The sequence below is a fragment of the Telmatherina bonti genome, assembly GCF_933228915.1.
Source record: "Telmatherina bonti genome assembly, chromosome: 17".
Taxonomy (NCBI): Eukaryota; Metazoa; Chordata; class Actinopteri; order Atheriniformes; family Telmatherinidae; genus Telmatherina; species Telmatherina bonti.
In genome coordinates this window covers 6802289-6829838 of record NC_136615.1, presented here as the reverse complement: position 1 = coordinate 6829838, position 27550 = coordinate 6802289, and the positions used below count along the sequence as shown (strand labels likewise).

At 55.0% G+C, this 27550-nt stretch overlaps 1 protein-coding gene across 5 annotated transcripts in view; it reads left to right on the top strand.

Moving 5' to 3' along the window:
• The window catches only part of sbno1 (strawberry notch homolog 1), a 44357-nt gene that overhangs the window by 8752 nt on the left and 8055 nt on the right, over nucleotides 1–27550 (top strand). For 3 of the 5 annotated variants that reach the window (XM_079256309.1, XM_079256308.1, XM_079256307.1), the window contains exons 14-33: nucleotides 52–205; nucleotides 283–465; nucleotides 2339–2436; nucleotides 2514–2653; nucleotides 2733–2936; nucleotides 3007–3177; nucleotides 3254–3423; nucleotides 3502–3633; nucleotides 4169–4304; nucleotides 4387–4499; nucleotides 4569–4640; nucleotides 4713–4812; nucleotides 4885–4959; nucleotides 5037–5183; nucleotides 5259–5353; nucleotides 5434–5520; nucleotides 6561–6698; nucleotides 6775–6851; nucleotides 6928–7121; nucleotides 8079–9474. In XM_079256309.1, the coding sequence (XP_079112435.1) occupies nucleotides 52–205; nucleotides 283–465; nucleotides 2339–2436; nucleotides 2514–2653; nucleotides 2733–2936; nucleotides 3007–3177; nucleotides 3254–3423; nucleotides 3502–3633; nucleotides 4169–4304; nucleotides 4387–4499; nucleotides 4569–4640; nucleotides 4713–4812; nucleotides 4885–4959; nucleotides 5037–5183; nucleotides 5259–5353; nucleotides 5434–5520; nucleotides 6561–6698; nucleotides 6775–6851; nucleotides 6928–7121; nucleotides 8079–8221 (2629 nt within the window). In that variant the 3' untranslated portion in view covers nucleotides 8222–9474. Of the gene's footprint in view, nucleotides 1–51; nucleotides 206–282; nucleotides 466–2338; nucleotides 2437–2513; nucleotides 2654–2732; nucleotides 2937–3006; nucleotides 3178–3253; nucleotides 3424–3501; nucleotides 3634–4168; nucleotides 4305–4386; nucleotides 4500–4568; nucleotides 4641–4712; nucleotides 4813–4884; nucleotides 4960–5036; nucleotides 5184–5258; nucleotides 5354–5433; nucleotides 5521–6560; nucleotides 6699–6774; nucleotides 6852–6927; nucleotides 7122–8078; nucleotides 9475–10578; nucleotides 10713–11920; nucleotides 12022–27550 lie in introns of those variants that run through there. The other 2 variants (XM_079256311.1, XM_079256310.1) reach the window with 2 other exon arrangements.

Here is a 27550-nt window from a genome sequence, read left to right as displayed (position 1 = left end):
AACATTTGATATAAATAAATCAAACAACTCTTTTCTGCGTGGTCTCTTCAGAGGCGTCGGCGCCATGGAGATAGTTGCCATGGATATGAAGCTGAGGGGCATGTACATCGCAAGACAGTTGAGTTTTACCGGTGTGACGTTTAAAATCGACGAGGTTCCTCTGACTCAGCAGTACATCAGCATGTACAACAAGTCTGTTCGCCTGGTGAGCGTTTCAATCCACTTTCAGCTCTTTGCTTTCAGAGCGTCTCAGTTCGGAGCTGACTAATGTTCTCATCGCAGTGGGTCAGCGCTCGGGAGAAGTTCCAGCAGGCCGCAAACCTCATGGATGCAGAGCAGCGGATGAAGAAGTCCATGTGGGGTCAGTTCTGGTCCGCCCACCAGAGGTTCTTTAAGTATCTCTGCATCGCCTCCAAAGTGCGCCGAGTGGTCCAGCTGGCCAGAGAGGAGGTGCAGAATGGGAAGGTGAGGAGATGTTAATGATGACTGAGCGTCTCCTGTGGCTCTGCCTGTGTTTCATGACTATCCTGCGAGTTTCCATGGAGATGAAGGTCCTGCTAGTTAGAGCTGCACAATTAATCGTTAAAATTCGCATTCATACTTGTATACGATCTCATTTTCAAATGACAACGATTTAAAAAAAGAATAAACACCACGAATGTACCGCATTTCGAACTGGGACATCACCTGCATTAAAACAAGCGCTCCCTCTTTCTCCCTCAACAAATGACAACGGCAGATCCTTACACCATGTGACGCAGATGCCGGCTGGTAGGAAAAGACATGCCGACTTTCTTGCTAAATCTGACAACTTTTTTTTGTTAAAAGCGACAAATCTAGCGACTTTTACTGGAGTTACTGGAGACGTTAATGGAGTTACTGGAGACGTTAATGGAGTTACTGGAGACGTTTCTGGAGTTTTGGCCACTGACTTGAAGCACGTATTGTTTAGCAGTGACTGGTGGGAGCGGTGGGAGCCTCTCCCCATCATAAAGCACTCCCAGCCGGTCAGAGGAGCAGAGAAGGACGCCTGCACAAGTCCACGTGCACAGTCACAATGAATAGTGCACGTGCTGATCCCAGCCTGGCTTACAGAGTGGGATGTAAACTAACATCATTTCTGTTGTCTCTGTTCGGTCCATTTAGATTGTTAATGTCCAGTTTAAACTGTCTGTAGTTTAAAGAGTTGTTTTTGCCAACATATCTTAATGTTTTATTTTGACTAAAAACAAACCAAAAGTAAGAAAACTACAGGAAACAAACAACAAAAAAACAAAGTAACTCTGCCAAAGTGTCTTTTGGGTCACTTTGCTGGTCCAAAGTAAAGAAAGTTCTAAAAGTCGCTAGAAGTTGCTGAATGACGTCATCGCCTAATTTGCATAATTGGCCACATGCGTGTAATGTAATGGACGTTGTAGGAGAGAGGAATAATGTGGGAGAAACAAAAGATGAGTCAAAACCACCCTAAATATGTTTAGTACTATGAATAAATATGAATTTTTTTTTTTTTTTTAAGTTGATTTTGCCATTGAAATAGGTTATGACTTAGACATTGAATCCCTTTAGACCCATATTGCATAAATCACTTTTTCCTCCATTGTTAAATGTCAGAATATTAAATTTAACCAAAGGACTGTTTTCAGTTTGTAGCTTCATGTCCAACCCTCCTGTTTATAGTCTAAGAAACATACCGACCTCTCATCACCTTATGCACAGAAAAATATTGTTCATAAATGTTACGATTAAAAGGATTCAGAGGTTGTGTGTGTAAGAGCAGACAAGAGAGACTATTATTGTTTTTATGTTCAGTGTCAGCTGTTGCAACGTTGATGTGCCGGTAATACCTGCAATAAATATTTATATTGGAAAAAAATCCTGAGAATCGTGATCTCATTTTATCCAGAATCGTGCAGCCTTACTGCTAGTTGCCATGGATATAACGGGGGTTTAAAAGTGAAGTGCTCGGAGGGTTCGTGTACTCTGTCTTAGGACTGCTTTACTCATTCCTAGGATTACTTCCAGCAGTCTGTGTTTAAATGTTTTTGTTCCCGTCTCTCCAGTCAGAGTAAAGTCTGTTAACAGGACGAAGTCGTAGCAGTAAAACAGGCAGAAATACGTTTAGGAACACGTCTCATCGCTCTGCGGTGGTCCTGAACAGGCCTGATGTGGTGTTCAGCATGAAGATGTTTCTGCAGGTGGAATTCCTCGCAGCAAGCATCGGAAAAGCTCACACTGGATTAAAATCCTCCCTGCTGCTGAAAACAGCAGCTAAACATGTACGGATGTTTTTATTCTCTGGAAACCGAGACGTAGTTGTTGACCGCTCTCTCCTGTGCAGTGTGTGGTGATCGGTCTGCAGTCCACGGGCGAGGCGCGGACGCTGGAGGCTTTGGAGGAGGGAGGCGGAGAACTCAACGACTTTGTGTCAACAGCAAAGTAGGGAGGACTTTTCTTCCACAGCCGTGTCAGTGTGTGTGTGAGAGAGACGCTGAAATCAAATGTCTTCACTGCAGAGGTGTGCTGCAGTCGCTGATCGAGAAGCACTTTCCAGCTCCAGACAGGCAGAAGCTCTACAGCCTGCTGGGCATCGACCTGTCGGCCAAGAAGACGCCGTCTCCCGCTGACGCCGAGCCGAAGGGGAAGAAAAGAAAAGGTGGGATCAGTAAAAACATCGAAATGAGACGTCTCTCTGTTCAGGATCTGTAGTTCCTCTAACTCGATCCTCCCTCCAGGTTCAGAGCTGAAAAAACAGCAGAAGAAGAAACCTCGCAAGCACGGCGGTCTGTCGGGGACGAGCTCCGAGGAGAGCGAGTCGGAGGAATCGGACGTGGAGTCCGGAAAAGACAGCGACGACAGCTTCAAGTCTGTCAGCTCAGGAGACGAAGACGACGATTTCAACCCGTTCAGAGACGAATCTGACGAAGACGAGGAGGACGGTGAGCAGAGAGACGATGTGACGTTAAACCTCGTGAATCCAGAACGCCGCCAACCGTTGTCTCCCCCCAGATCCCTGGCTCATCAGGAAGGAAGCCAAGAAGGGGAAAGAGAAGAAGAAGAAGAAGCGGAGGAAGAGTATCGATCCAGATTCCATTCAGAGTGCCTTGTTGGCGTCCGGGTTGGGCTCCACCAGGCCGGCCTTCACCGCCTCTGCTCACCCCCCCAGCACACCTGCTGCAGGTGAGCATGTCGCCGCAGGTAGAAGCTCCGCCCCCACCGAGCCCTCCTGCTTAATGCTCCGATCTGTGTTGACAAGTCAAGGCAGAGAGTCCGGAGAGCTGCCAGACGAGTCAGGACGCGGTGGAGGTCGCCCAGAAGATGAAGCGAGACCTGCTGGAGCAGCTGGAGGAGCTGGCCGAGCACCTGCCCCCCAACACGCTGGACGAGCTCATCGACGAGCTGGGAGGGCCTGAGAACGTCGCCGAGGTAACCGCTTCTTTCTGTTGCGCCGTCTTTACAGCATCAGCATCAACCTGACGGCTCTCTCTCACGTCGCTGCTCCAGATGACCGGGCGGAAAGGCCGCGTGGTCAGCAACGACGACGGCAGCATCACCTACGAGTCTCGCTCCGAGCTGGACGTCCCCGTGGAAATCCTCAACCTCACCGAAAAGCAGAGGTTCATGGACGGAGAGAAGGTAAGTCGTCAGGTTGGAACAGTTCAACTGGTTTGTTGTACCACGCCGACCAGAACCAGAGCTTCAGGACCATCCCAAATCCGCCGACAACAACCACGCCGCCGCCGCCGCCGTTCACGTAAAAAACAAACTGTGAGTTTTGATTTGGGAAATAAACGCCGAAAACGTGTTTTTTTTAACGTGTTGATGAAGAAAAAAAGTCTCTAAACAAAGCAGGTGTGCACGCGTCCGAGTCTTTCCCTCCACCCCATCAGCTGATAAAACTCGCCGCTTGGCCTGAATCAGCAAAAAACTTTTAACCACGCCCACCTCAGATGTTCGACCAATCACACAGTACTTTACTGAACCCCACGAGAAGGAAGGTCCGCTTGGTTAGAACGAGCTGCGAGTTGTTTTAGACGGCGTCTTCAAGGCCTGGAGAACATGGAAGCGGTGTGGCGGATGCAGCGGCAGCCTGTGGAAAGGTCCGGCGGTTTGATCCCCGACACTTTTCTCTATGAAAACCAGTTTTCTCCTGATGTTTCCGTCCCACCAGAACATCGCCATCATCTCGGAGGCGGCCAGCTCGGGGATCTCCCTGCAGGCCGACCGGCGGGTGAAGAACCAGCGGCGGAGGGTCCACATGACGCTGGAGCTGCCGTGGAGCGCCGACAGAGCCATACAGCAGTTCGGTCAGTTCACGCCGCCGCAGCCAGAACCCGGTTCCGCCGTCAGGAACCGTCCTAAGTCGTGGCGTTTGCTTCTCTGCTGCAGGGAGGACCCACCGGTCAAACCAGGTCACGGCTCCAGAGTACGTCTTCCTCATATCGGAGCTCGCAGGAGAACAGAGGTTTGCGTCCATCGTGGCCAAAAGACTTGAAAGCCTGGTAAGAAGCGTTTCTGATCCGTTGTGGAGGTCTGTAGACCTGGATCTGACCCGTTGATCCTCGTGGCAGGGCGCTCTGACTCACGGAGACCGGAGGGCCACGGAAACGCGGGACCTCAGCAGGTTCAACTTCGACAACAAAGTAGGTCCGGGCAGTTTGTCGGGGCTCCTGGCGTCTGTCCGGCAGCGACTCACCGTGTTTGTGTCTCTGCAGTACGGCAGGAACGCTCTGGAGATCGTGATGAAGTCCATCGTGAAGCTCGACTCGCCCTTAGTGGCTCCGCCTCCTGACTTCAAAGGGGATTTCTTCAAAGGTTGGACGCGTTCCTCCGTCGTTTCTTCCCCGTTGAAGCAGCTCTGAACGTTTCCTGTCTGTCGTTCTGCAGAAATTCAGAGCGGCCTGATCGGCGTGGGACTCATCAACGTGGAGGACCGATGTGGTCTGCTGTCTCTGGATAAAGGTGATGAAACCGGACGCCGCCACCGCCGCCGTGTCGGACCCGTCGGCAGGAATGTGACCACTTTGTTTCTGCTGCAGACTACAACAACATCGGGAAGTTCCTGAACCGTATTTTGGGCATGGAGGTGCAGCAGCAGAACGCTTTGTTCCAGTACTTCTCCGACACGCTGGCGGCCGTGATCCAGGAGGCCAAGAAGAACGGCCGATACGACATGGGCATTCTGGGTAAGCTGCCGCCGCCGCCGCCACGCCTGATGGCTGCGCTTCATTCGGCCCTGAACGCCTCCAACCTGTTCTCAGATCTCGGCTCTGGTGACGAGAAGGTGAAGAAGGTTGACTGCAGGAAGTTTCTAACTCCGGGATACACCGCGTCCGGACACGTAGAGCTGCACACCGTAAGTCCACGTCTGTCAGCGAGACCTTCAGGTGGAGGAGGGGTCAGAACGCCGCCTGATGACGGGGGGCTGTGTTTCAGGTGGGCGTGGAGCGCGGCATGTCCTGGGAGGAGGCCACGCATGTGTGGGCGGAACAGAACGGCCCGGACGACGGCTTCTACGTGCAGGTATGTCAGGAGGATTTCTGATAGCGGTTCATTCCGTCTCCTGATGTGGAAACGGGTTCAGGGTTTCTGGATCATGAGGCGCAGCGCCGCCATAAAGCCGCCGCCGCTTCACAGCTGTTTCTGTTCTCACGTGTCTGAATGGAAAGTATGAATGGATCCATATGAACATAAAGTCTATATCTAAAGACCGCAGCGTGGCGCCGCTCGCTTGTCAGATATAAACACAACGTCTGGACTTCCTGTCGGGTCCGACCGCGTCGTGTGGAAGGAGGAGGCAGAGCGGCGGCTCGGAGAACAACTGACCTGCTTTAGATAAGATCATTTAATAAGATGCTGCAACACGATGCATTCGTCTCATCCAGACTATCCACCGTCTTGTTTTCCTCCATCTGACGTTCACGCCGTTACTCACGTCAACACCGCCACGATGCCGACAGCAAGTCTGTCCAAACCACACCCACCGATCTGGGTCGCCATGTCGTGGCTCCGTGTTTCCAGAGGAACCTGGAGGAGCGTAACGGAGACGACGGTGAAGAACAGATGGATGAGGCAGGAGAAGCGCTGGATGTTTCCAGCGTTACGGCGGCTCCTTAGGTCTCCTGCAGGACTGCGGGGAAAACTTCTACTCGACTGACGCGTAGCAGCGTCAGTCAGAAACCTGTTAAATTTAATGAGTTTTACACTTCGTCCGACTGCTTTTCCAACATAGATTGTTCCTTTCTGCATTATATGTATTTTTTTTCATCTTAATTTAGTTTGATTTGTCGTTATATTTTCCTGTTTGAGTTATAATCTAACAATATGTTTAATTCTTTAGTATTTACTCACACCAGACAGACGTTTTCCTTTAGAAATGTTTATTTTTGTTCTTTTCTAGAAGTTTTGTCTGGTTTTTTTTGTTTTTGTTCTTTCAGGTTTTTCTGGCTGAAAATCCGTTTCCAGCTTTTAGACTTGATGCTTCTCATCTAAATGAGCACGTCTCAAACCATCGTCCTGCTGCAGTCGGAGCGTTTCAGAGCTTCGTGTTTGTTTGTTTTCAGATGAGGAACAACAAGAAAACGGCCATTTTGATCAAAGAGGTGAACAGCAAGAAGCGCCTGTTCCTGGTCTACAGGCCGAACACGGGCCGGCAGGTCAAACTGGAGACGTACGCCGACATCAAGAAGAAGTTTAAGAAGGTCTGAAGTCTTTTCTGATCAAACCACGCGAGAGGAACGTTGTTTCCATGGTAACTGTTGGTTTCTTTGTTTCCAGGTGTTGTCAGAAGATGCGAAGCAGTACTGGACCGATCAGTACATGTCGTCTGCAAAAATCTGCTCCCATGCCTTTTGGTGGGTGCAGCAACGGCTTCCTGTGTGTCTGAAGGACTTGGTGAGGTTTTACAGCTGCTTCCGTTTCCTCCTGCAGGCGGGGAAACTGTAAGAAGGCCTCGGTGGGTCTGCAGTGCGAAGTCGGCCTCCGCTGCAGGACCTACTACGTGCTCTGCGGCTCCGTGCTCAGCGTCTGGAACGAGCTGGAGGAGGTCCTCACGCCGGTCAGTGGAACCAACGTGAAGGTCCAGATCGTCCGCCTGAGGACGGAAGACGGTCAGAGGATAGTCGGTGAGTTCAGCTCTGCTGTCCGGGTGGCGAAACGCGGCCATGACGAATCTTTTACTAGGATGTGGCGCTGTCGCCTCGTGTTCAGTCCACTGATGCTGAACTACAGACCAGGATGCTTTGTGGCGAGCGCAGCCCTCAGTTAAACAAACATGGCGGATGGCGGCGTGGAAACGGAGGATGAGCAGCTTTTCAATCTGATGCAGGAAAGCGGTTTGCTTTGTTGCATCAGGAAAGACGGCGACAGACGTTATGCAGAGAAATGGCAGCAACGTGAAGAGCCGCTTGTCGGCTCATCACGTCGGGAAGTTTCACCGGAGCGCTGACAGTCAGGTGATAAACGCCACATCGCCGCAGCCTGAAGGCGGAAGAGACGAGATGCAGAATGTTTACATCCGTTTGCAGCTCGTCTCTGCAGGTTCTGGTCTGAACGGTTCCTGCAGACGGAACCGGGACGACACCCGGCCTGCAGCAGGAGACGCCACGAAGACGTGACCAAACCAGGAGCGGCGAAGGAAACGTGAAAACCGCCGATCGGAGAGCGCCGGGCCTCGTGTGAGCATTAAGGCTGACGCTTTTGTCCCGATTCCGTTCCAATTATTTTGGTGCCGATTCGATTTAAATTGCGATTCTCACAATTCTTCAATCTTGCTGATTTTTGTAGATTTTAAAAAAAAAAAAATGTATAAAACTTTTTTTTTTTTTCCCGCTCATTTTTCTTGGTTTCAATTCAGAAAAAACAACCCAGTAACCAGACGTTCATTCTGCTGCTATAAAAAGATCAAGAAAAATGACAGAAATGTCATAATGGATTATTTTTATTTATTTGAAAGAAATTTATTTTGGTAAAAAAATTGATTTTAAAATTGTGAAGCAAAAAAAAAGCTGATTTTGGATATTTGGATTCCCCAGCCCCAGCTCGTAGTGCTGGTGTGATGTGATGTGGCTCTTCTCTTCCAGGACTCATCATTCCCGCCAACTGCGTGTCTCCGCTCATCAACAAGCTCTCCACGTCGGACCAGTGCCAGCAGCTGGCCGTGCAGGAGCAGCAGAAGAGGCAGCAGCTCCACCCGCAGAGTCTCAGCCACACGCCCAACACATAGTGCGCCGCCTCCGCCCGCCCGGACCCGGCTCCGTCAACGTCTCTTTGCACTGAAACACGGCGGCCTGTCTCCCCACGCCGTCGTCCCCGAGGGTCAGAGGTGTGCTACCGAGCTGCGCCGGATTTAGACTGCTTGTACAGAAACGCTTCCTCGTTCGGTTTGAGCCTCCAGATCCTCGTTCCCACCTGGACGCCGCCGTTCGGGGCGAGGTGTGTCTGATGGAGACGCCGTCTGGACGCAGCGGAAGCACGCATCCTCCGGGTCCGGCCTGAAGACTTGACACTCTTTCAGAAAAGCATTTAATGCTCAGATGTCCCGTATTGATTGGTGACCAACTCATGCAACGCGGCGGGATGTTGCTACGATGGAGACAAACCGGGTCGCTACGCGGAGGTGCTGCGTTCAGGCACCTGACCAGAGGAGGCGTTTACTGACCATCAGCTGTCATGTGACATGGCAACATGAAGGACGTTTCTAACTGGCTGCTGATGACGATGGCGGCGGTCTTCCTCTTTATCTGGACGCCAGTTATCAAACGTTCATGAAGCTCCTCCAGTTTGTTCCCGTCAATGCGGCGGTCGCTGGCGTTGATCAGCTGCTCTTTACTTTGTTTTATTTGTGTTTTAATGATCCGCTCGGGGTTTAAACCCATGACGACGGAGCGGATCTGAGCTGCATGACCAGAACTTTCCTCCCGTTTCTCCACCTTCAGCTGGATTTACGGCTTCTGTCCTCCTTCTTCTTCTTCCTCTCTGAGCCGACGTGTAACTAAACCTGCTTCCGTGGCGCCGCGCGTCTTCGGTCCCGCGTTGCATCTGATTACACCTGCTGGATCTGACCCGATGGCTGAGACTGAAACTAGGATGTGCTTCTGGACCCGAGCGCATGGCGGCGTTCCCTCCCCTCTGCTTTGTATCATTTGTACAGTGTGGCGTGGTGACGCGGCACGCCGCTCGGAGCGAGCCGGAGACGTACGTATCCTGAACTAGAAGCGTTCTAACTGGAATGTGCACCTTGTTTGTCTTTCGGGGTGTTGTGTACGCGGACGGCGTGATTTACGTTGTTTTTGTTTTGTTTTTAATGCTGTCAAAGAACAAAAGTCTTGGCTGATCAGCTCTTCGGACTTGAAACACTTGAAGGACTTTTGGTTTTCAGTTCCTTGCAAGAGTTGCACTACTGACAAGTTGTACAAATATCCAATTTTACCTGTACATGACTGAGTGCATCGCTCAATAAAGCTTGGTATACTTCTACCTTCCTGCTTCAGAGAATTTATTCCATGCAGCGTTGTTTCACACGCAGGGTAAAATGTGGGAAGAAGCTCATGCAGACGTGTCGATATAAATGTGCTCAAAATAAGTTTGATGGTTGTTTTTATCATTTATGTGAAATGAGGTGGTTTATACATCAGGTCTTCTTTCCTTTTTATGAATAAGACAACTTTATTCATCTCAGTGTGGAAATTATGAAGCATCCGCAGCAAGAAATGGATCAGAAATGGAAAAATCAGACATGGGAAGAAAAAAAACATTGTTTAAAAAATATAAAATTATAAAGTAAAAGTGCAAGTATGTGGCTTTGCAAACAAGAAATGGGACAAAAATAAGTCCTAGAACTACTTTATAATTTTATTTAAATTCATTTTTCTACAAACCATTAAAAAAAAAAAAAAAAGCTTTTTGAGTAAAAATGTAGTTTTTCATGCTGGATTAGATGAATAGAAGCCAAATCATAGAGCTTCATCTATTGTTTTTTTTTTTTTTTTTTTTTGTCTTTGTGGGGGGGTCTGGGTCATGACACTGGGCCGGGATTGGGCCAACCATGTGGCCTACTGGGACTGATGGGAAATAAAGACTTCTGCATTTAAATGGAAGAAGACCACATGCGTCCACATCCACTGCTTTCTACTTTTATCTCCATTTTTATTTTCCAGTGATGGACGCCCCCCCTCAGGCAAAAACAGGTACCAAACTGCTTGTTTTCTTTCATACTTTCCATGAAACAAAATATAAAACATCTGTGGTGATTCAGTCAGACCAATAAAACGTGTGTTTTTTAAAACTTATTTTTCCGCGTTAAAAGGAGACTTTAACATGTTTTCATATAAAACAAGTAAAGTGCTCATTCCAGCCTTTAAAACTGATCAGGAGTCTCTAAAACCTGCTTCAAGCTGAACTTCTGGGATCAATGTGTAAATGCGTGGAAACGCGCGCGGCGTGCGCGTGAATTTCATGTCTTCCCGGTGGAAATCCCGTTTTAAAGTGGTTTTCTTGGTGAGCCGCAGTGGATGGCAGCCGTGTTAAAAAGCACGGTGGGTGTCAATATAAAGTGACGGCCATATTTGCCGGTGCCGCTGTTGTAAACAAAAAGTGAGACACAGACGCTTCACTGAATTTCGGGTCATTTTTATTTCTTTAATTTACAATGTCTTTGGGAATGTCTTACAAACCCAATGTCCATCAGCACATTCCGGGAACTTCTGGGAACCAGGGTAAGCAGAAAATACGGGGCGAAATCAAAGTATCCGCCTGTTAAATCGAGTGTTAAATTCGGGGTCTCGGAGAATACCTGGAGAAAGACCGTGTCTGTAGTTTTTGTCCAGTTATATATATAGGGTCAGATCCTGGGAGCTAGGCTAATTCATATCCGCCATTATTACTAATGTAAAAGAGCGACTTCCGCGCGGCGAGGCGGCGGAGAAACGCGGTGGGAAAGAGAAACGAGGCGGCGGCGCTTCCGAAAACGTGGTTCTCCGCCGTCCGGGGTCGCCGTCCCGCCGCGTGGGTGCCGTTACACGGTGACAAAAATGTATCACTTATGTCTTCTTGAGCCAGCCTTGTTCCGTTTCCTCCATGATGCTCCTCGGTCGGAGCTGCCGATTGATCTGCTTCTCAGCGTTTTTATGTCCCTTCGAGGACCTCTGGCGGCGGACGCGCGGCATTGCAGCCGAACAAAGCGGCAGCGCGGCGCTACTCGCCGCACGCGGTGTTCAACTTTTATCTGCTCCTTTTACCACAAATACCTCCTAAAAAGCACTTCTTTTATTGATCATATAAAGTAATATTATATAAATATAATATATATTTAAATGCTTGTCAAAATAAAGCCATAGTTTGCTTTAATAATTCACTCTAGTCTGGCTGCGTGGCAGCGGAATAAAAATGTAGATTATATATATATATATATATATATATATATATATATATATATATATATATATATATATATATATATATATACACACACACACACACACATCGGTGGCCTTTCTGTGTGGAGTTTGCATGTTCTCCCTATGTATGCGTGGGTTCTCTCCAGCTCCCTACCACTGTACAAAGACATGCATGTTAGGTTATTTGGGTACTCTAAATTGCCCTTAGGAAAGAGTGTGAGTGTGTTTGGTTATTTGCCTTTGTGTGGCCCTGCAATGAACTGGCGAGCTGTCCAGGGTGTACCCTGCCTTTCGCCCAAAGACTGCTGGGATAGGCTCCAGCTTCCCTGCAACCCTGAATTGGATTAAGCGGTTAGAAAAATGAATGAATGAATGAATGATATGATTTTTATTTAGCTGCCAAGCAGCCAGGCTACGGTGTATTATGAAATAAAACTATGGCTTTATACTGGCAAGCATTTACTTCCAGATCAATTTTATTCTATTTCTGACATTAAAGAATTAACGAAAGCTTTTCCCTGAACCAGTTGGGAACCTTCAGTCTCCAGCAGCAGCTAACCTGGCCTCAGTGCAGTCCTACAGGCCGCTCCTGAGCGACTACGGACCTCCATCTCTGGGATTCTCACAGGTATTTTCTTTTATTTTACCTTTTATTTGACCTCATTTTTACCATTTGGGTCTAAAAGTCTGATTTATGTGGAAGATCTGGTCAAGATAGCAGCCACATAAAACCAACTAATCTGCTAGACTTGTTATTCTCCTGGACTTCCTAAACATTAAACATGTGCAACTCATCCAGATGCTGCTGCAAGAGCTTTAACTTGGACAGATCTGAACACATCTCACCAGTTTAACATCTTTATACTGGTTTCCAGTCAGTCACAGGAAAGATTTTAAAACCTGCTGATTTGGGACCAGAACGGTTTGGGACCAGAATGCATCTTTGATACGTTCAGAGAACTTAAACCAAGCAGAGCTCTTAGATACAAAGACTCGGGGCAGCGTCCAGGCCAGCAGGTCAAGGCCAGCAGGTCCAGGCCGGCGTCCGGGCTGGTGTCTAGGTCAGAGACCGGGCCAGCGGGTCCAGGCCAGCGGGTCCAGGCCAGCAGGTCCAGGCCGGCGTCCGGGCTGGTGTCTAGGTCAGAGACCGGGCCAGCGGGTCCAGGCCAGCGGGTCCAGGCCAGGTGGTCCAGGCCAGGTGGTCCAGGCCAGGTGGTCCAGGCCAGCAGGTCCAGGCCAGCAGGTCCAGGCCAGGTGGTCCAGGCCAGGTGGTCCAGGCCAGAGTCTTTTATGCTACAAAGAAGTGGAAGAAACTGCGTGTGGAGATGAGACTGTCATCACATCGACACGTTCTACATTCAGGTTAAAAACGTTTCTTTTGTCCTGACATCTGTCATGGAGGAAGAGCAGTCGTCCTTCAACTAGTAAGCTGGGGGATCGATTCCCCTGACTAAAATGCCGAAGTGTCCTCGGGCAAGACACTGAACCCCAAAACTGCCCCTGATGTATGAGTGTGTTGGATGTGTGTGTGAATGGGTGAATGTGACAAGTAGTGTAAAGCGCTTTGAGTGGTCTGCATGACTAGAAAAGCGCTATAGAAGTACAAGTCCATTTAGCCTTTACATCTGCACGACGTCTTTCATTATTTTGATATAATTTATGATTATTGTGATTTTAGCTTTTTGTTTTTAATTTTATGTTTCTTTTACACCATCTGTAAAGCTTTAAATGAGTCATATAAAACACTTAGAATATTCTTGTCCATGAAAGGTTGCGTATAAATAAAACACATACATGAAGCATGTGAAATAAAACAAAAGGCAGAATTATTCACCTGTAAAGAATGTTGGACTAAAGACGTCTGCAGCTCAGGAAAACACCTGCAGAGCTGTTTTATGGCGTCTTGTGAATCTGATCCTGGAAAGGACTGAAAAAGTAGATCAGAATAAGGTTTGCAGTTTTATTCTCCTTCAGATTAGAAGAGACTGTCAAACTCCTCGTAGTTCAGTAGCAACATACATGTAGTCAGATGATTAAAACATACGAGCTGGAGTCCTCCGCCAGTCTGGACGGTCCAGTATCTTTGCTGCTCCTCGGACTCTTCCCTTCTGCATGGAGACGACCGACGGTTCTCCAGGTTCTCCAGGTATCTGGTGGATTGTAAATCTTCCATTCTGAAGTAAATGTTCTGATGTACTGCAGAAAAATGGTCGGATCACGTCGGTTTCTACTTATTTCTGCTCATTTTCAGACAGGAAACATAAAAATGTACATTTCAGAAATAAATAGTACGGTCCCAGTAAGCAGACCGGTCCCAGTAAGCAGACCGGTCCCAGTAAGCAGACCGGTCCCAGTACGGTCCCAGTAAGCAGACTGGTCCCAGTACGGTCCCAGTAAGCGGACCGGTCCCAGTAAGCAGACCGGTCCCAGTAAGCAGACCGGTCCCAGTAAGCAGACTGGTCCCAGTACGGTCCCAGTAAGCGGACCGGTCCCAGTAAGCAGACCGGTCCCAGTAAGCAGACCGGTCCCAGTACGGTCCCAGTAAGCGGACTGGTCCCAGTAAGCAGACCGGTCCCAGTAAGCAGACTGGTCCCAGTACGGTCCCAGTAAGCAGACCGGTCCCAGTACGGTCCCAGTAAGCAGACCGGTCCCAGTACGGTCCCAGTAAGCAGACCGGTCCCAGTACGGTCCCAGTAAGCAGACCGGTCCCAGTAAGCGGACTGGTCCCAGTACGGTCCTAGTAAGCAGACCGGTCCCAGTAAGCAGACTGGTCCCAGTACGGTCCCCGTAAGCAGACTGGTCCCAGTAAGCAGACTGGTCCCAGTAAGCAGACTGGTCCCAGTACGGTCCCCGTAAGCAGACTGGTCCCAGTACGGTCCCAGTAAGCAGACTGGTCCCAGTAAGCGGACTGGTCCCAGTAAGCGGACCGGTCCCAGTAAGCGGACTGGTCCCAGTACGGTCCCCGTAAGCAGACTGGTCCCAGTAAGCGGACCGGTCCCAGTAAGCAGACTGGTCCCAGTAAGCGGACCGGTCCCAGTAAGCGGACCGGTCCCAGTAAGCGGACCGGTCCCAGTAAGCAGACCGGTCCCAGTAAGCAGACTGGTCCCAGTACGGTCCCCGTAAGCAGACTGGTCCCAGTAAGCAGACCGGTCCCCGTAAGCAGACTGGTCCCAGTAAGCAGACCGGTCCCAGTAAGCGGACTGGTCCCAGTAAGCAGACTGGTCCCAGTAAGCGGACCGGTCCCAGTAAGCGGACCGGTCCCAGTAAGCAGACCGGTCCCAGTAAGCAGACCGGTCCCAGTAAGCAGACTGGTCCCAGTAAGCGGACTGGTCCCAGTAAGCAGACCGGTCCCAGTAAGCGGACCGGTCCCAGTAAGCGGACCGGTCCCAGTAAGCGGATCGGTCCCAGTAAGCGGACCGGTCCCAGTAAGCAGACTGGTCCCAGTGTGGTCCCCGTAAGCAGACTGGTCCCAGTAAGCGGACCGGTCCCAGTAAGCGGACTGGTCCCAGTAAGCAGACTGGTCCCAGTAAGCGGACCGGTCCCAGTAAGCGGACCGGTCCCAGTAAGCGGACCGGTCTCAGTAAGCGGGCCGGTCCCAGTACGGTCCTAGTAAGCAGACCGGTCCCCGTAAGCACACTGGTCCCAGTAAGCGGACCGGTCCCAGTAAGCGGACTGGTCCCAGTACGGTCCTAGTAAGCAGACCGGTCCCAGTAAGCGGACCGGTCCCAGTACGGTCCCAGTAAGCAGACTGGTCCCAGTACGGTCCCAGTAAGCAGACTGGTCCCAGTACGATCCCCGTAAGCAGACCGGTCCCAGTAAGCGGACCGGTCCCAGTAAGCAGACCGGTCCCAGTAAGCGGACCGGTCCCAGTACGGTCCCAGTAAGCAGACTGGTCCCAGTACGGTCCCAGTAAGCAGACCGGTCCCAGTAAGCAGACCGGTCCCAGTCAACGGACCGGTCCCAGTAAGCAGACCGGTCCCAGTACGGTCCCAGTAAGCGGACTGGTCCCAGTACGGTCCTAGTAAGCAGACCGGTCCCAGTAAGCAGACTGGTCCCAGTACGGTCCCAGTAAGCAGACTGGTCCCAGTACGGTCCCAGTAAGCGGACTGGTCCCAGTAAGCAGACCGGTCCCAGTACGGTCCCAGTAAGCGGACAGGTCACAGTAAGCGGACCGGTCCCAGTAAGCAGACCGGTCCCAGTACGGTCCCAGTAAGCGGACTGGTCCCAGTACGGTCCCAGTAAGCAGACCGGTCCCAGTAAGCAGACCGGTCCCAGTAAGCGGACCGGTCCCAGTAAGCAGACTGGTCCCAGTAAGCAGACCGGTCCCAGTACGGTCCCAGTAAGCGGACTGGTCCCAGTAAGCAGACTGGTCCCAGTACGGTCCCAGTAAGCGGACCGGTCCCAGTAAGCAGACCGGTCCCAGTAAGCAGACCGGTCCCAGTACGGTCCCAGTAAGCAGACTGGTCCCAGTACGGTCCCAGTAAACGGACTGGTCCCATTAAGCAGACCGGTCCCAGTAAGCAGACTGGTCCCAGTACGGTCCCAGTAAGCAGACCGGTCCCAGTACGGTCCCAGTAAGCAGACTGGTCCCAGTACGGTCCCAGTAAACGGACTGGTCCCATTAAGCAGACCGGTCCCAGTAAGCAGACTGGTCCCAGTACGGTCCCAGTAAGCAGACCGGTCCCAGTAAGCAGACCGGTCCCAGTACGGTCCCAGTAAGCAGACCGGTCCCAGTACGGTCCCAGTAAGCAGACCGGTCCCAGTAAGCGGACTGGTCCCAGTACGGTCCTAGTAAGCGGACCGGTCCCAGTAAGCAGACTGGTCCCAGTGTGGTCCCCGTAAGCAGACTGGTCCCAGTAAGCGGACCGGTCCCAGTAAGCGGACTGGTCCCAGTAAGCGGACTGGTCCCAGTAAGCGGACCGGTCCCAGTAAGCGGACCGGTCCCAGTAAGCGGACCGGTCTCAGTAAGCGGACTGGTCCCAGTACGGTCCTAGTAAGCAGACCGGTCCCCGTAAGCACACTGGTCCCAGTAAGCGGACCGGTCCCAGTAAGCGGACTGGTCCCAGTACGGTCCTAGTAAGCAGACCGGTCCCAGTAAGCGGACCGGTCCCAGTACGGTCCCAGTAAGCAGACTGGTCCCAGTACGGTCCCAGTAAGCAGACTGGTCCCAGTACGATCCCCGTAAGCAGACCGGTCCCAGTAAGCGGACCGGTCCCAGTAAGCAGACCGGTCCCAGTAAGCGGACCGGTCCCAGTACGGTCCCAGTAAGCAGACTGGTCCCAGTACGGTCCCAGTAAGCAGACCGGTCCCAGTAAGCAGACCGGTCCCAGTCAACGGACCGGTCCCAGTAAGCAGACCGGTCCCAGTACGGTCCCAGTAAGCGGACTGGTCCCAGTACGGTCCTAGTAAGCAGACCGGTCCCAGTAAGCAGACTGGTCCCAGTACGGTCCCCGTAAGCAGACTGGTCCCAGTAAGCAGACCGGTCCCAGTACGGTCCCAGTAAGCAGACTGGTCCCAGTAAGCGGACTGGTCCCAGTAAGCGGACCGGTCCCAGTAAGCGGACCGGTCCCAGTACGGTCCCAGTAAGCAGACTGGTCCCAGTAAGCGGACCGGTCCCAGTAAGCAGACCGGTCCCAGTACGGTCCCCGTAAGCAGACTGGTCCCAGTAAGCGGACCGGTCCCAGTAAGCGGACTGGTCCCAGTAAGCAGACTGGTCCCAGTAAGCAGACTGGTCCCAGTAAGCGGACCGGTCCCAGTAAGCGGACCGGTCCCAGTAAGCAGACCGGTCCCAGTAAGCGGACCGGTCCCAGTAAGCAGACCGGTCCCAGTAAGCGGACTGGTCCCAGTACGGTCCTAGTAAGCAGACCGGTCCCCGTAAGCGGACCGGTTCCAGTAAGCGGACCAGTCCCAGTAAGCGGACCGGTCCCAGTAAGCAGACCGGTCCCAGTACGGTCCCCGTAAGCAGACTGGTCCCAGTAAGCGGACCGGTCCCAGTAAGCGGACTGGTCCCAGTAAGCAGACTGGTCCCAGTAAGCAGACTGGTCCCAGTAAGCGGACCGGTCCCAGTAAGCGGACCGGTCCCAGTAAGCAGACCGGTCCCAGTAAGCGGACCGGTCCCAGTAAGCAGACCGGTCCCAGTAAGCGGACTGGTCCCAGTACGGTCCTAGTAAGCAGACCGGTTCCAGTAAGCGGACCAGTCCCAGTAAGCGGACCGGTCCCCGTAAACAGACTGGTCCCAGTAAGCGGACCGGTCCCAGTAAGCAGACCGGTCCCAGTAAGCGGACTGGTCCCAGTACGGTCCTAGTAAGCAGACCGGTTCCAGTAAGCGGACCAGTCCCAGTAAGCGGACCGGTCCCCGTAAACAGACTGGTCCCAGTAAGCGGACCGGTCCCCGTAAACAGACTGGTCCCAGTAAGCGGACCGGTCCCAGTAAGCAGACCGGTCCCAGTAAGCGGACCGGTCCCAGTAAGCGGACTGGTCCCAGTAAGCGGACTGGTCCCAGTACGGTCCTAGTAAGCAGACCGGTCCCAGTAAGCAGACCGGTCCCAGTACGGTCCCAGTAAGCGGACTGGTCCCAGTAAGCGGACTGGTCCCAGTACGGTCCTAGTAAGCAGACCGGTCCCCGTAAGCGGACCGGTTCCAGTAAGCGGACCGGTCCCAGTAAGCAGACCGGTCCCCGTAAACAGACTGGTCCCAGTAAGCGGACCGGTCCCAGTAAGCAGACCGGTCCCAGTAAGCGGACCGGTCCCAGTACGGTCCCAGTAAGCAGACTGGTCCCAGTACGGTCCCCGTAAGCAGACCGGTCCCAGTACGGTCCCAGTAAGCGGACCGGTCCCAGTAAGCAGACCGGTCCCAGTAAGCGGACCGGTCCCAGTACGGTCCCAGTAAGCAGACTGGTCCCAGTACGGTCCCAGTAAGCAGACCGGTCCCAGTAAGCAGACCGGTCCCAGTCAACGGACCGGTCCCAGTAAGCAGACCGGTCCCAGTACGGTCCCAGTAAGCGGACCGGTCCCAGTACGGTCCTAGTAAGCAGACCGGTCCCAGTAAGCAGACTGGTCCCAGTACGGTCCCAGTAAGCAGACTGGTCCCAGTAAGCAGACCGGTCCCAGTACGGTCCCAGTAAGCAGACTGGTCCCAGTAAGCGGACTGGTCCCAGTAAGCGGACCGGTCCCAGTAAGCGGACCGGTCCCAGTACGGTCCCAGTAAGCAGACTGGTCCCAGTAAGCGGACCGTTCCCAGTAAGCAGACCGGTCCCAGTAAGCGGACCGGTCCCAGTAAGCGGACTGGTCCCAGTACGGTCCTAGTAAGCAGACCGGTCCCAGTAAGCAGACTGGTCCCAGTACGGTCCCCGTAAGCAGACTGGTCCCAGTAAGCGGACCGGTCCCAGTAAGCGGACCGGTCCCAGTGAGCAGACTGGTCCCAGTAAGCGGACCGGTCCCAGTAAGCGGACCAGTCCCAGTAAGCGGACCGGTCCCAGTAAGCAGACTGGTCCCAGTAAGCAGACTGGTCCCAGTAAGCGGACCGGTCCCAGTAAGCGGACTTGTCCCAGTAAGCAGACCGGTCCCAGTAAGCGGACTGGTCCCAGTACGGTCCTAGTAAGCAGACTGGTCCCCGTAAGTGGACCGGTTCCAGTAAGCGGACCGGTCCCAGTAAGCAGACCGGTCCCCGTAAGCAGACTGGTCCCAGTAAGCGGACTGGTCCCAGTAAGCGGACTGGTCCCAGTAAGCGGACTGGTCCCAGTAAGCGGACCGGTCCCAGTAAGCGGACCAGTCCCAGTAAGCGGACCGGTCCCAGTAAGCAGACTGGTCCCAGTAAGCAGACTGGTCCCAGTAAGCGGACCGGTCCCAGTAAGCGGACTTGTCCCAGTAAGCAGACCGGTCCCAGTAAGCGGACTGGTCCCAGTACGGTCCTAGTAAGCAGACTGGTCCCCGTAAGTGGACCGGTTCCAGTAAGCGGACCGGTCCCAGTAAGCAGACCGGTCCCCGTAAGCAGACTGGTCCCAGTAAGCGGACTGGTCCCAGTAAGCGGACTGGTCCCAGTAAGCGGACCGGTCCCAGTAAGCGGACCGGTCCCAGTAAGCAGACCGGTCCCAGTAAGCAGACCGGTCCCAGTCAACGGACCGGTCCCAGTAAGCAGACCGGTCCCAGTACGGTCCCAGTAAGCGGACCGGTCCCAGTACGGTCCTAGTAAGCAGACCGGTCCCAGTAAGCAGACTGGTCCCAGTACGGTCCCCGTAAGCAGACTGGTCCCAGTAAGCAGACTGGTCCCAGTAAGCAGACCGGTCCCAGTACGGTTCCAGTAAGCAGACTGGTCCCAGTAAGCGGACCGGTCCCAGTAAGCAGACCGGTCCCAGTAAGCGGACCGGTCCCAGTAAGCGGACTGGTCCCAGTACGGTCCTAGTAAGCAGACCGGTCCCAGTAAGCGGACCGGTCCCAGTACGGTCCCAGTAAGCAGACTGGTCCCAGTACGGTCCCCGTAAGCAGACCGGTCCCAGTACGGTCCCAGTAAGCGGACCGGTCCCAGTAAGCAGACCGGTCCCAGTCAACGGACCGGTCCCAGTAAGCAGACCGGTCCCAGTACGGTCCCAGTAAGCGGACCGGTCCCAGTACGGTCCTAGTAAGCAGACCGGTCCCAGTAAGCAGACTGGTCCCAGTACGGTCCCCGTAAGCAGACTGGTCCCAGTAAGCAGACTGGTCCCAGTAAGCAGACCAGTCCCAGTACGGTCCCAGTAAGCAGACTGGTCCCAGTACGGTCCCAGTAAGCAGACTGGTCCCAGTAAGCAGACTGGTCCCAGTAAGCAGACCGGTCCCAGTACGGTCCCAGTAAGCAGACTGGTCCCAGTAAGCGGACTGGTCCCAGTAAGCGGACCGGTCCCAGTAAGCGGACCGGTCCCAGTACGGTCCCAGTAAGCAGACTGGTCCCAGTACGGTCCCAGTAAGCAGACTGGTCCCAGTAAGCAGACTGGTCCCAGTAAGCAGACCGGTCCCAGTACGGTCCCAGTAAGCAGACTGGTCCCAGTAAGCAGACTGGTCCCAGTAAGCGGACCGTTCCCAGTAAGCAGACCGGTCCCAGTAAGCGGACCGGTCCCAGTAAGCGGACTGGTCCCAGTACGGTCCTAGTAAGCAGACCGGTCCCAGTAAGCAGACTGGTCCCAGTACGGTCCCCGTAAGCAGACTGGTCCCAGTAAGCGGACCGGTCCCAGTAAGCGGACCGGTCCCAGTGAGCAGACTGGTCCCAGTAAGCGGACCGGTCCCAGTAAGCGGACCAGTCCCAGTAAGCGGACCGGTCCCAGTAAGCAGACTGGTCCCAGTAAGCAGACTGGTCCCAGTAAGCGGACCGGTCCCAGTAAGCGGACTTGTCCCAGTAAGCAGACCGGTCCCAGTAAGCGGACTGGTCCCAGTACGGTCCTAGTAAGCAGACTGGTCCCCGTAAGTGGACCGGTTCCAGTAAGCGGACCGGTCCCAGTAAGCAGACCGGTCCCCGTAAGCAGACTGGTCCCAGTAAGCGGACTGGTCCCAGTAAGCGGACCGGTCCCAGTAAGCAGACCGGTCCCAGTCAACGGACCGGTCCCAGTAAGCAGACCGGTCCCAGTACGGTCCCAGTAAGCGGACCGGTCCCAGTACGGTCCTAGTAAGCAGACCGGTCCCAGTAAGCAGACTGGTCCCAGTACGGTCCCCGTAAGCAGACTGGTCCCAGTAAGCAGACTGGTCCCAGTAAGCGGACCGGTCCCAGTAAGCGGACTTGTCCCAGTAAGCAGACCGGTCCCAGTAAGCGGACTGGTCCCAGTACGGTCCTAGTAAGCAGACTGGTCCCCGTAAGTGGACCGGTTCCAGTAAGCGGACCGGTCCCAGTAAGCAGACCGGTCCCCGTAAGCAGACTGGTCCCAGTAAGCGGACTGGTCCCAGTAAGCGGACCGGTCCCAGTAAGCAGACCGGTCCCAGTCAACGGACCGGTCCCAGTAAGCAGACCGGTCCCAGTACGGTCCCAGTAAGCGGACCGGTCCCAGTACGGTCCTAGTAAGCAGACCGGTCCCAGTAAGCAGACTGGTCCCAGTACGGTCCCCGTAAGCAGACTGGTCCCAGTAAGCAGACTGGTCCCAGTAAGCGGACCGGTCCCAGTACGGTTCCAGTAAGCAGACTGGTCCCAGTAAGCGGACCGGTCCCAGTAAGCAGACCGGTCCCAGTAAGCGGACCGGTCCCAGTAAGCGGACTGGTCCCAGTACGGTCCTAGTAAGCAGACCGGTCCCAGTAAGCAGACTGGTCCCAGTACGGTCCCCGTAAGCAGACTTGTCCCAGTAAGCGGACCGGTCCCAGTAAGCGGACCGGTCCCAGTAAGCAGACTGGTCCCAGTAAGCAGACCGGTCCCAGTAAGCAGACTGGTCCCAGTAAGCGGACCGGTCCCAGTAAGCGGACTGGTCCCAGTAAGCAGACCGGTCCCAGTAAGCGGACTGGTCCCAGTACGGTCCTAGTAAGCAGACCGGTCCCCGTAAGCACACTGGTCCCAGTAAGCGGAACGGTCCCAGTAAGCGGACCGGTCCCAGTAAGCGGGCCGGTCCCAGTAAGCGGACCGGTCCCAGTAAGCGGACCGGTCCCAGTACGGTCCCAGTAAGCAGACTGGTCCCAGTACGGTCCCCGTAAGCAGACCGGTCCCCGTAAGCGGACCGGTCCCAGTAAGCGGACCGGTCCCAGTAAGCGGACCGGTCCCAGTAAGCAGACCGGTCCCAGTAAGCGGACCGGTCCCAGTACGGTCCCAGTAAGCAGACTGGTCCCAGTACGGTCCCCGTAAGCAGACCGGTCCCAGTACGGTCCCAGTAAGCGGACCGGTCCCAGTAAGCGGACCGGTCCCAGTACGGTCCCAGTAAGCAGACCGGTCCCAGTAAGCAGACCGGTCCCAGTCAACGGACCGGTCCCAGTAAGCAGACCGGTCCCAGTACGGTCCCAGTAAGCGGACCGGTCCCAGTACGGTCCCAGTAAGCAGACCGGTCCCAGTACGGTCCCAGTAAGCAGACTGGTCCCAGTAAGCAGACCGGTCCCAGTACGGTCCCAGTAAGCGGACCGGTCCCAGTACGGTCCCAGTAAGCGGACCGGTCCCAGTAAGCAGACCGGTCCCAGTCAACGGACCGGTCCCAGTAAGCAGACCGGTCCCAGTACGGTCCCAGTAAGCAGACCGGTCCCAGTCAACGGACCGGTCCCAGTAAGCAGACCGGTCCCAGTACGGTCCCAGTAAGCGGACCGGTCCCAGTACGGTCCCAGTAAGCAGACCGGTCCCAGTACGGTCCCAGTAAGCAGACTGGTCCCAGTAAGCAGACCGGTCCCAGTACGGTCCCAGTAAGCGGACCGGTCCCAGTACGGTCCCAGTAAGCGGACCGGTCCCAGTAAGCAGACCGGTCCCAGTCAACGGACCGGTCCCAGTAAGCAGACCGGTCCCAGTACGGTCCCAGTAAGCAGACTGTTCCCAGTGCGGTCCCAGTAAGCAGACTGGTCCCAGTAAGCAGACTGTTCCCAGTACGGTCCCAGTAAGCAGACTGTTCCCAGTACGGTCCCAGTAAGCAGACTGGTCCCAGTAAGCGGACCGGTCCCAGTAAGCGGACCGGTCCCAGTACGGTCCCAGTAAGCAGACTGGTCCCAGTAAGCAGACTGGTCCCAGTAAGCAGACTGGTCCCAGTAAGCGGACCGGTCCCAGTAAGCGGACCGGTCCCAGTAAGCAGACCGGTCCCAGTAAGCAGACTGGTCCCAGTAAGCGGACCGGTCCCAGTAAGCGGACCGGTCCCAGTAAGCGGACCGGTCCCAGTAAGCGGACCGGTCCCAGTAAGCAGACCGGTCCCAGTAAGCAGACCGGTCCCAGTACGGTCCCAGTAAGCAGACTGGTCCCAGTACGGTCCCCGTAAGCAGACCGGTCCCAGTACGGTCCCAGTAAGCGGACCGGTCCCAGTAAGCAGACCGGTCCCAGTAAGCGGACTGGTCCCAGTACGGTCCTAGTAAGCAGACTGGTCCCAGTAAGCGGACCGGTCCCAGTAAGCGGACCGGTCCCAGTACGGTCCCAGTAAGCAGACTGGTCCCAGTAAGCGGACCGGTCCCAGTAAGCAGACCGGTCCCAGTACGGTCCCCGTAAGCAGACTGGTCCCAGTAAGCGGACCGGTCCCAGTAAGCAGACCGGTCCCAGTACGGTCCCCGTAAGCAGACTGGTCCCAGTAAGCGGACTGGTCCCAGTAAGCAGACTGGTCCCAGTAAGCAGACTGGTCCCAGTAAGCGGACTGGTCCCAGTAAGCGGACCGGTCCCAGTAAGCAGACCGGTCCCAGTAAGCAGACTGGTCCCAGTAAGCGGACCGGTCCCAGTAAGCGGACTGGTCCCAGTAAGCAGACCGGTCCCAGTAAGCGGACTGGTCCCAGTACGGTCCTAGTAAGCAGACCGGTCCCCGTAAGCGGACCGGTCCCAGTAAGCAGACCGGTCCCAGTAAGCAGACCGGTCCCAGTAAGCGGACCGGTCCCAGTACGGTCCCAGTAAGCAGACTGGTCCCAGTACGGTCCCCGTAAGCAGACCGGTCCCAGTACCATCCCAGTAAGCGGACCGGTCCCAGTAAGCAGACCGGTCCCAGTAAGCGGACCGGTCCCAGTACGGTCCCAGTAAGCAGACTGGTCCCAGTACGGTCCCAGTAAGCAGACCGGTCCCAGTAAGCAGACCGGTCCCAGTCAACGGACCGGTCCCAGTAAGCAGACCGGTCCCAGTACGGTCCCAGTAAGCGGACCGGTCCCAGTACGGTCCTAGTAAGCAGACCGGTCCCAGTAAGCAGACTGGTCCCAGTACGGTCCCAGTAAGCAGACTGGTCCCAGTAAGCAGACTGGTCCCAGTAAGCAGACCGGTCCCAGTACGGTCCCAGTAAGCAGACTGGTCCCAGTAAGCGGACTGGTCCCAGTAAGCGGACCGGTCCCAGTAAGCGGACCGGTCCCAGTACGGTCCCAGTAAGCAGACTGGTCCCAGTAAGCGGACCGTTCCCAGTAAGCAGACCGGTCCCAGTAAGCAGACCGGTCCCAGTAAGCGGACTGGTCCCAGTACGGTCCTAGTAAGCAGACCGGTCCCAGTAAGCAGACTGGTCCCAGTACGGTCCCCGTAAGCAGACTGGTCCCAGTAAGCGGACCGGTCCCAGTAAGCGGACCGGTCCCAGTAAGCAGACTGGTCCCAGTAAGCGGACCGGTCCCAGTAAGCGGACCAGTCCCAGTAAGCGGACCGGTCCCAGTAAGCAGACTGGTCCCAGTAAGCAGACTGGTCCCAGTAAGCGGACCGGTCCCAGTAAGCGGACTTGTCCCAGTAAGCGGACTTGTCCCAGTAAGCAGACCGGTCCCAGTAAGCGGACTGGTCCCAGTACGGTCCTAGTAAGCAGACTGGTCCCCGTAAGCGGACCGGTTCCAGTAAGCGGACCGGTCCCAGTAAGCAGACCGGTCCCCGTAAGCAGACTGGTCCCAGTAAGCGGACCGGTCCCAGTAAGCGGACCGGTCCCAGTAAGCGGACTGGTCCCAGTAAGCGGACCGGTCCCAGTAAGCAGACCGGTCCCAGTAAGCGGACCGGTCCCAGTCAACGGACCGGTCCCAGTAAGCGGACCGGTCCCAGTACGGTCCCAGTAAGCGGACCGGTCCCAGTACGGTCCTAGTAAGCAGACCGGTCCCAGTAAGCAGACTGGTCCCAGTAAGCGGACTGGTCCCAGTAAGCAGACCGGTCCCAGTAAGCGGACCGGTCCCAGTAAGCGGACTGGTCCCAGTACGGTCCTAGTAAGCAGACCGGTCCCAGTAAGCAGACTGGTCCCAGTACGGTCCCCGTAAGCAGACTTGTCCCAGTAAGCGGACCGGTCCCAGTAAGCGGACCGGTCCCAGTAAGCGGACCGGTCCCAGTAAGCAGACTGGTCCCAGTAAGCGGACCGGTCCCAGTAAGCAGACTGGTCCCAGTAAGCGGACCGGTCCCAGTAAGCAGACCGGTCCCAGTAAGCGGACCGGTCCCAGTACGGTCCCAGTAAGCAGACTGGTCCCAGTACGGTCCCCGTAAGCAGACCGGTCCCAGTACGGTCCCAGTAAGCGGACCGGTCCCAGTAAGCGGACCGGTCCCAGTACGGTCCCAGTAAGCAGACCGGTCCCAGTAAGCAGACCGGTCCCAGTCAACGGACCGGTCCCAGTAAGCAGACCGGTCCCAGTACGGTCCCAGTAAGCGGACCGGTCCCAGTACGGTCCCAGTAAGCAGACCGGTCCCAGTACGGTCCCAGTAAGCAGACTGGTCCCAGTAAGCAGACCGGTCCCAGTACGGTCCCAGTAAGCGGACCGGTCCCAGTACGGTCCCAGTAAGCGGACCGGTCCCAGTAAGCAGACCGGTCCCAGTCAACGGACCGGTCCCAGTAAGCAGACCGGTCCCAGTACGGTCCCAGTAAGCAGACTGTTCCCAGTACGGTCCCAGTAAGCAGACTGGTCCCAGTAAGCAGACTGTTCCCAGTACGGTCCCAGTAAGCAGACTGTTCCCAGTACGGTCCCAGTAAGCAGACTGGTCCCAGTAAGCGGACTGGTCCCAGTAAGCAGACTGTTCCCAGTACGGTCCCAGTAAGCGGACCGGTCCCAGTACGGTCCCAGTAAGCAGACTGGTCCCAGTAAGCAGACTGTTCCCAGTACGGTCCCAGTAAGCAGACTGTTCCCAGTACGGTCCCAGTAAGCAGACTGGTCCCAGTAAGCGGACTGGTCCCAGTAAGCAGACTGTTCCCAGTACGGTCCCCGTAAGCAGACCGGTCCCAGTACGGTCCCAGTAAGCGGACCGGTCCCAGTAAGCGGACCGGTCCCAGTAAGCAGACCGGTCCCAGTAAGCGGACCGGTCCCAGTACGGTCCCAGTAAGCAGACCGGTCCCAGTCAACGGACCGGTCCCAGTAAGCAGACCGGTCCCAGTACGGTCCCAGTAAGCGGACCGGTCCCAGTACGGTCCCAGTAAGCAGACCGGTCCCAGTACGGTCCCAGTAAGCAGACTGGTCCCAGTAAGCAGACCGGTCCCAGTACGGTCCCAGTAAGCGGACCGGTCCCAGTACGGTCCCAGTAAGCGGACCGGTCCCAGTAAGCAGACCGGTCCCAGTCAACGGACCGGTCCCAGTAAGCAGACCGGTCCCAGTACGGTCCCAGTAAGCAGACTGTTCCCAGTGCGGTCCCAGTAAGCAGACTGGTCCCAGTAAGCAGACTGTTCCCAGTACGGTCCCAGTAAGCAGACTGTTCCCAGTACGGTCCCAGTAAGCAGACTGGTCCCAGTAAGCGGACCGGTCCCAGTAAGCGGACCGGTCCCAGTACGGTCCCAGTAAGCAGACTGGTCCCAGTAAGCAGACTGGTCCCAGTAAGCAGACTGGTCCCAGTAAGCGGACCGGTCCCAGTAAGCGGACCGGTCCCAGTAAGCAGACCGGTCCCAGTAAGCAGACTGGTCCCAGTAAGCGGACCGGTCCCAGTAAGCGGACCGGTCCCAGTAAGCGGACCGGTCCCAGTAAGCGGACCGGTCCCAGTAAGCAGACCGGTCCCAGTAAGCAGACCGGTCCCAGTACGGTCCCAGTAAGCAGACTGGTCCCAGTACGGTCCCCGTAAGCAGACCGGTCCCAGTACGGTCCCAGTAAGCGGACCGGTCCCAGTAAGCAGACCGGTCCCAGTAAGCGGACTGGTCCCAGTACGGTCCTAGTAAGCAGACTGGTCCCAGTAAGCGGACCGGTCCCAGTAAGCGGACCGGTCCCAGTACGGTCCCAGTAAGCAGACTGGTCCCAGTAAGCGGACCGGTCCCAGTAAGCAGACCGGTCCCAGTACGGTCCCCGTAAGCAGACTGGTCCCAGTAAGCGGACCGGTCCCAGTAAGCAGACCGGTCCCAGTACGGTCCCCGTAAGCAGACTGGTCCCAGTAAGCGGACTGGTCCCAGTAAGCAGACTGGTCCCAGTAAGCAGACTGGTCCCAGTAAGCGGACTGGTCCCAGTAAGCGGACCGGTCCCAGTAAGCAGACCGGTCCCAGTAAGCAGACTGGTCCCAGTAAGCGGACCGGTCCCAGTAAGCGGACTGGTCCCAGTAAGCAGACCGGTCCCAGTAAGCGGACTGGTCCCAGTACGGTCCTAGTAAGCAGACCGGTCCCCGTAAGCGGACCGGTCCCAGTAAGCAGACCGGTCCCAGTA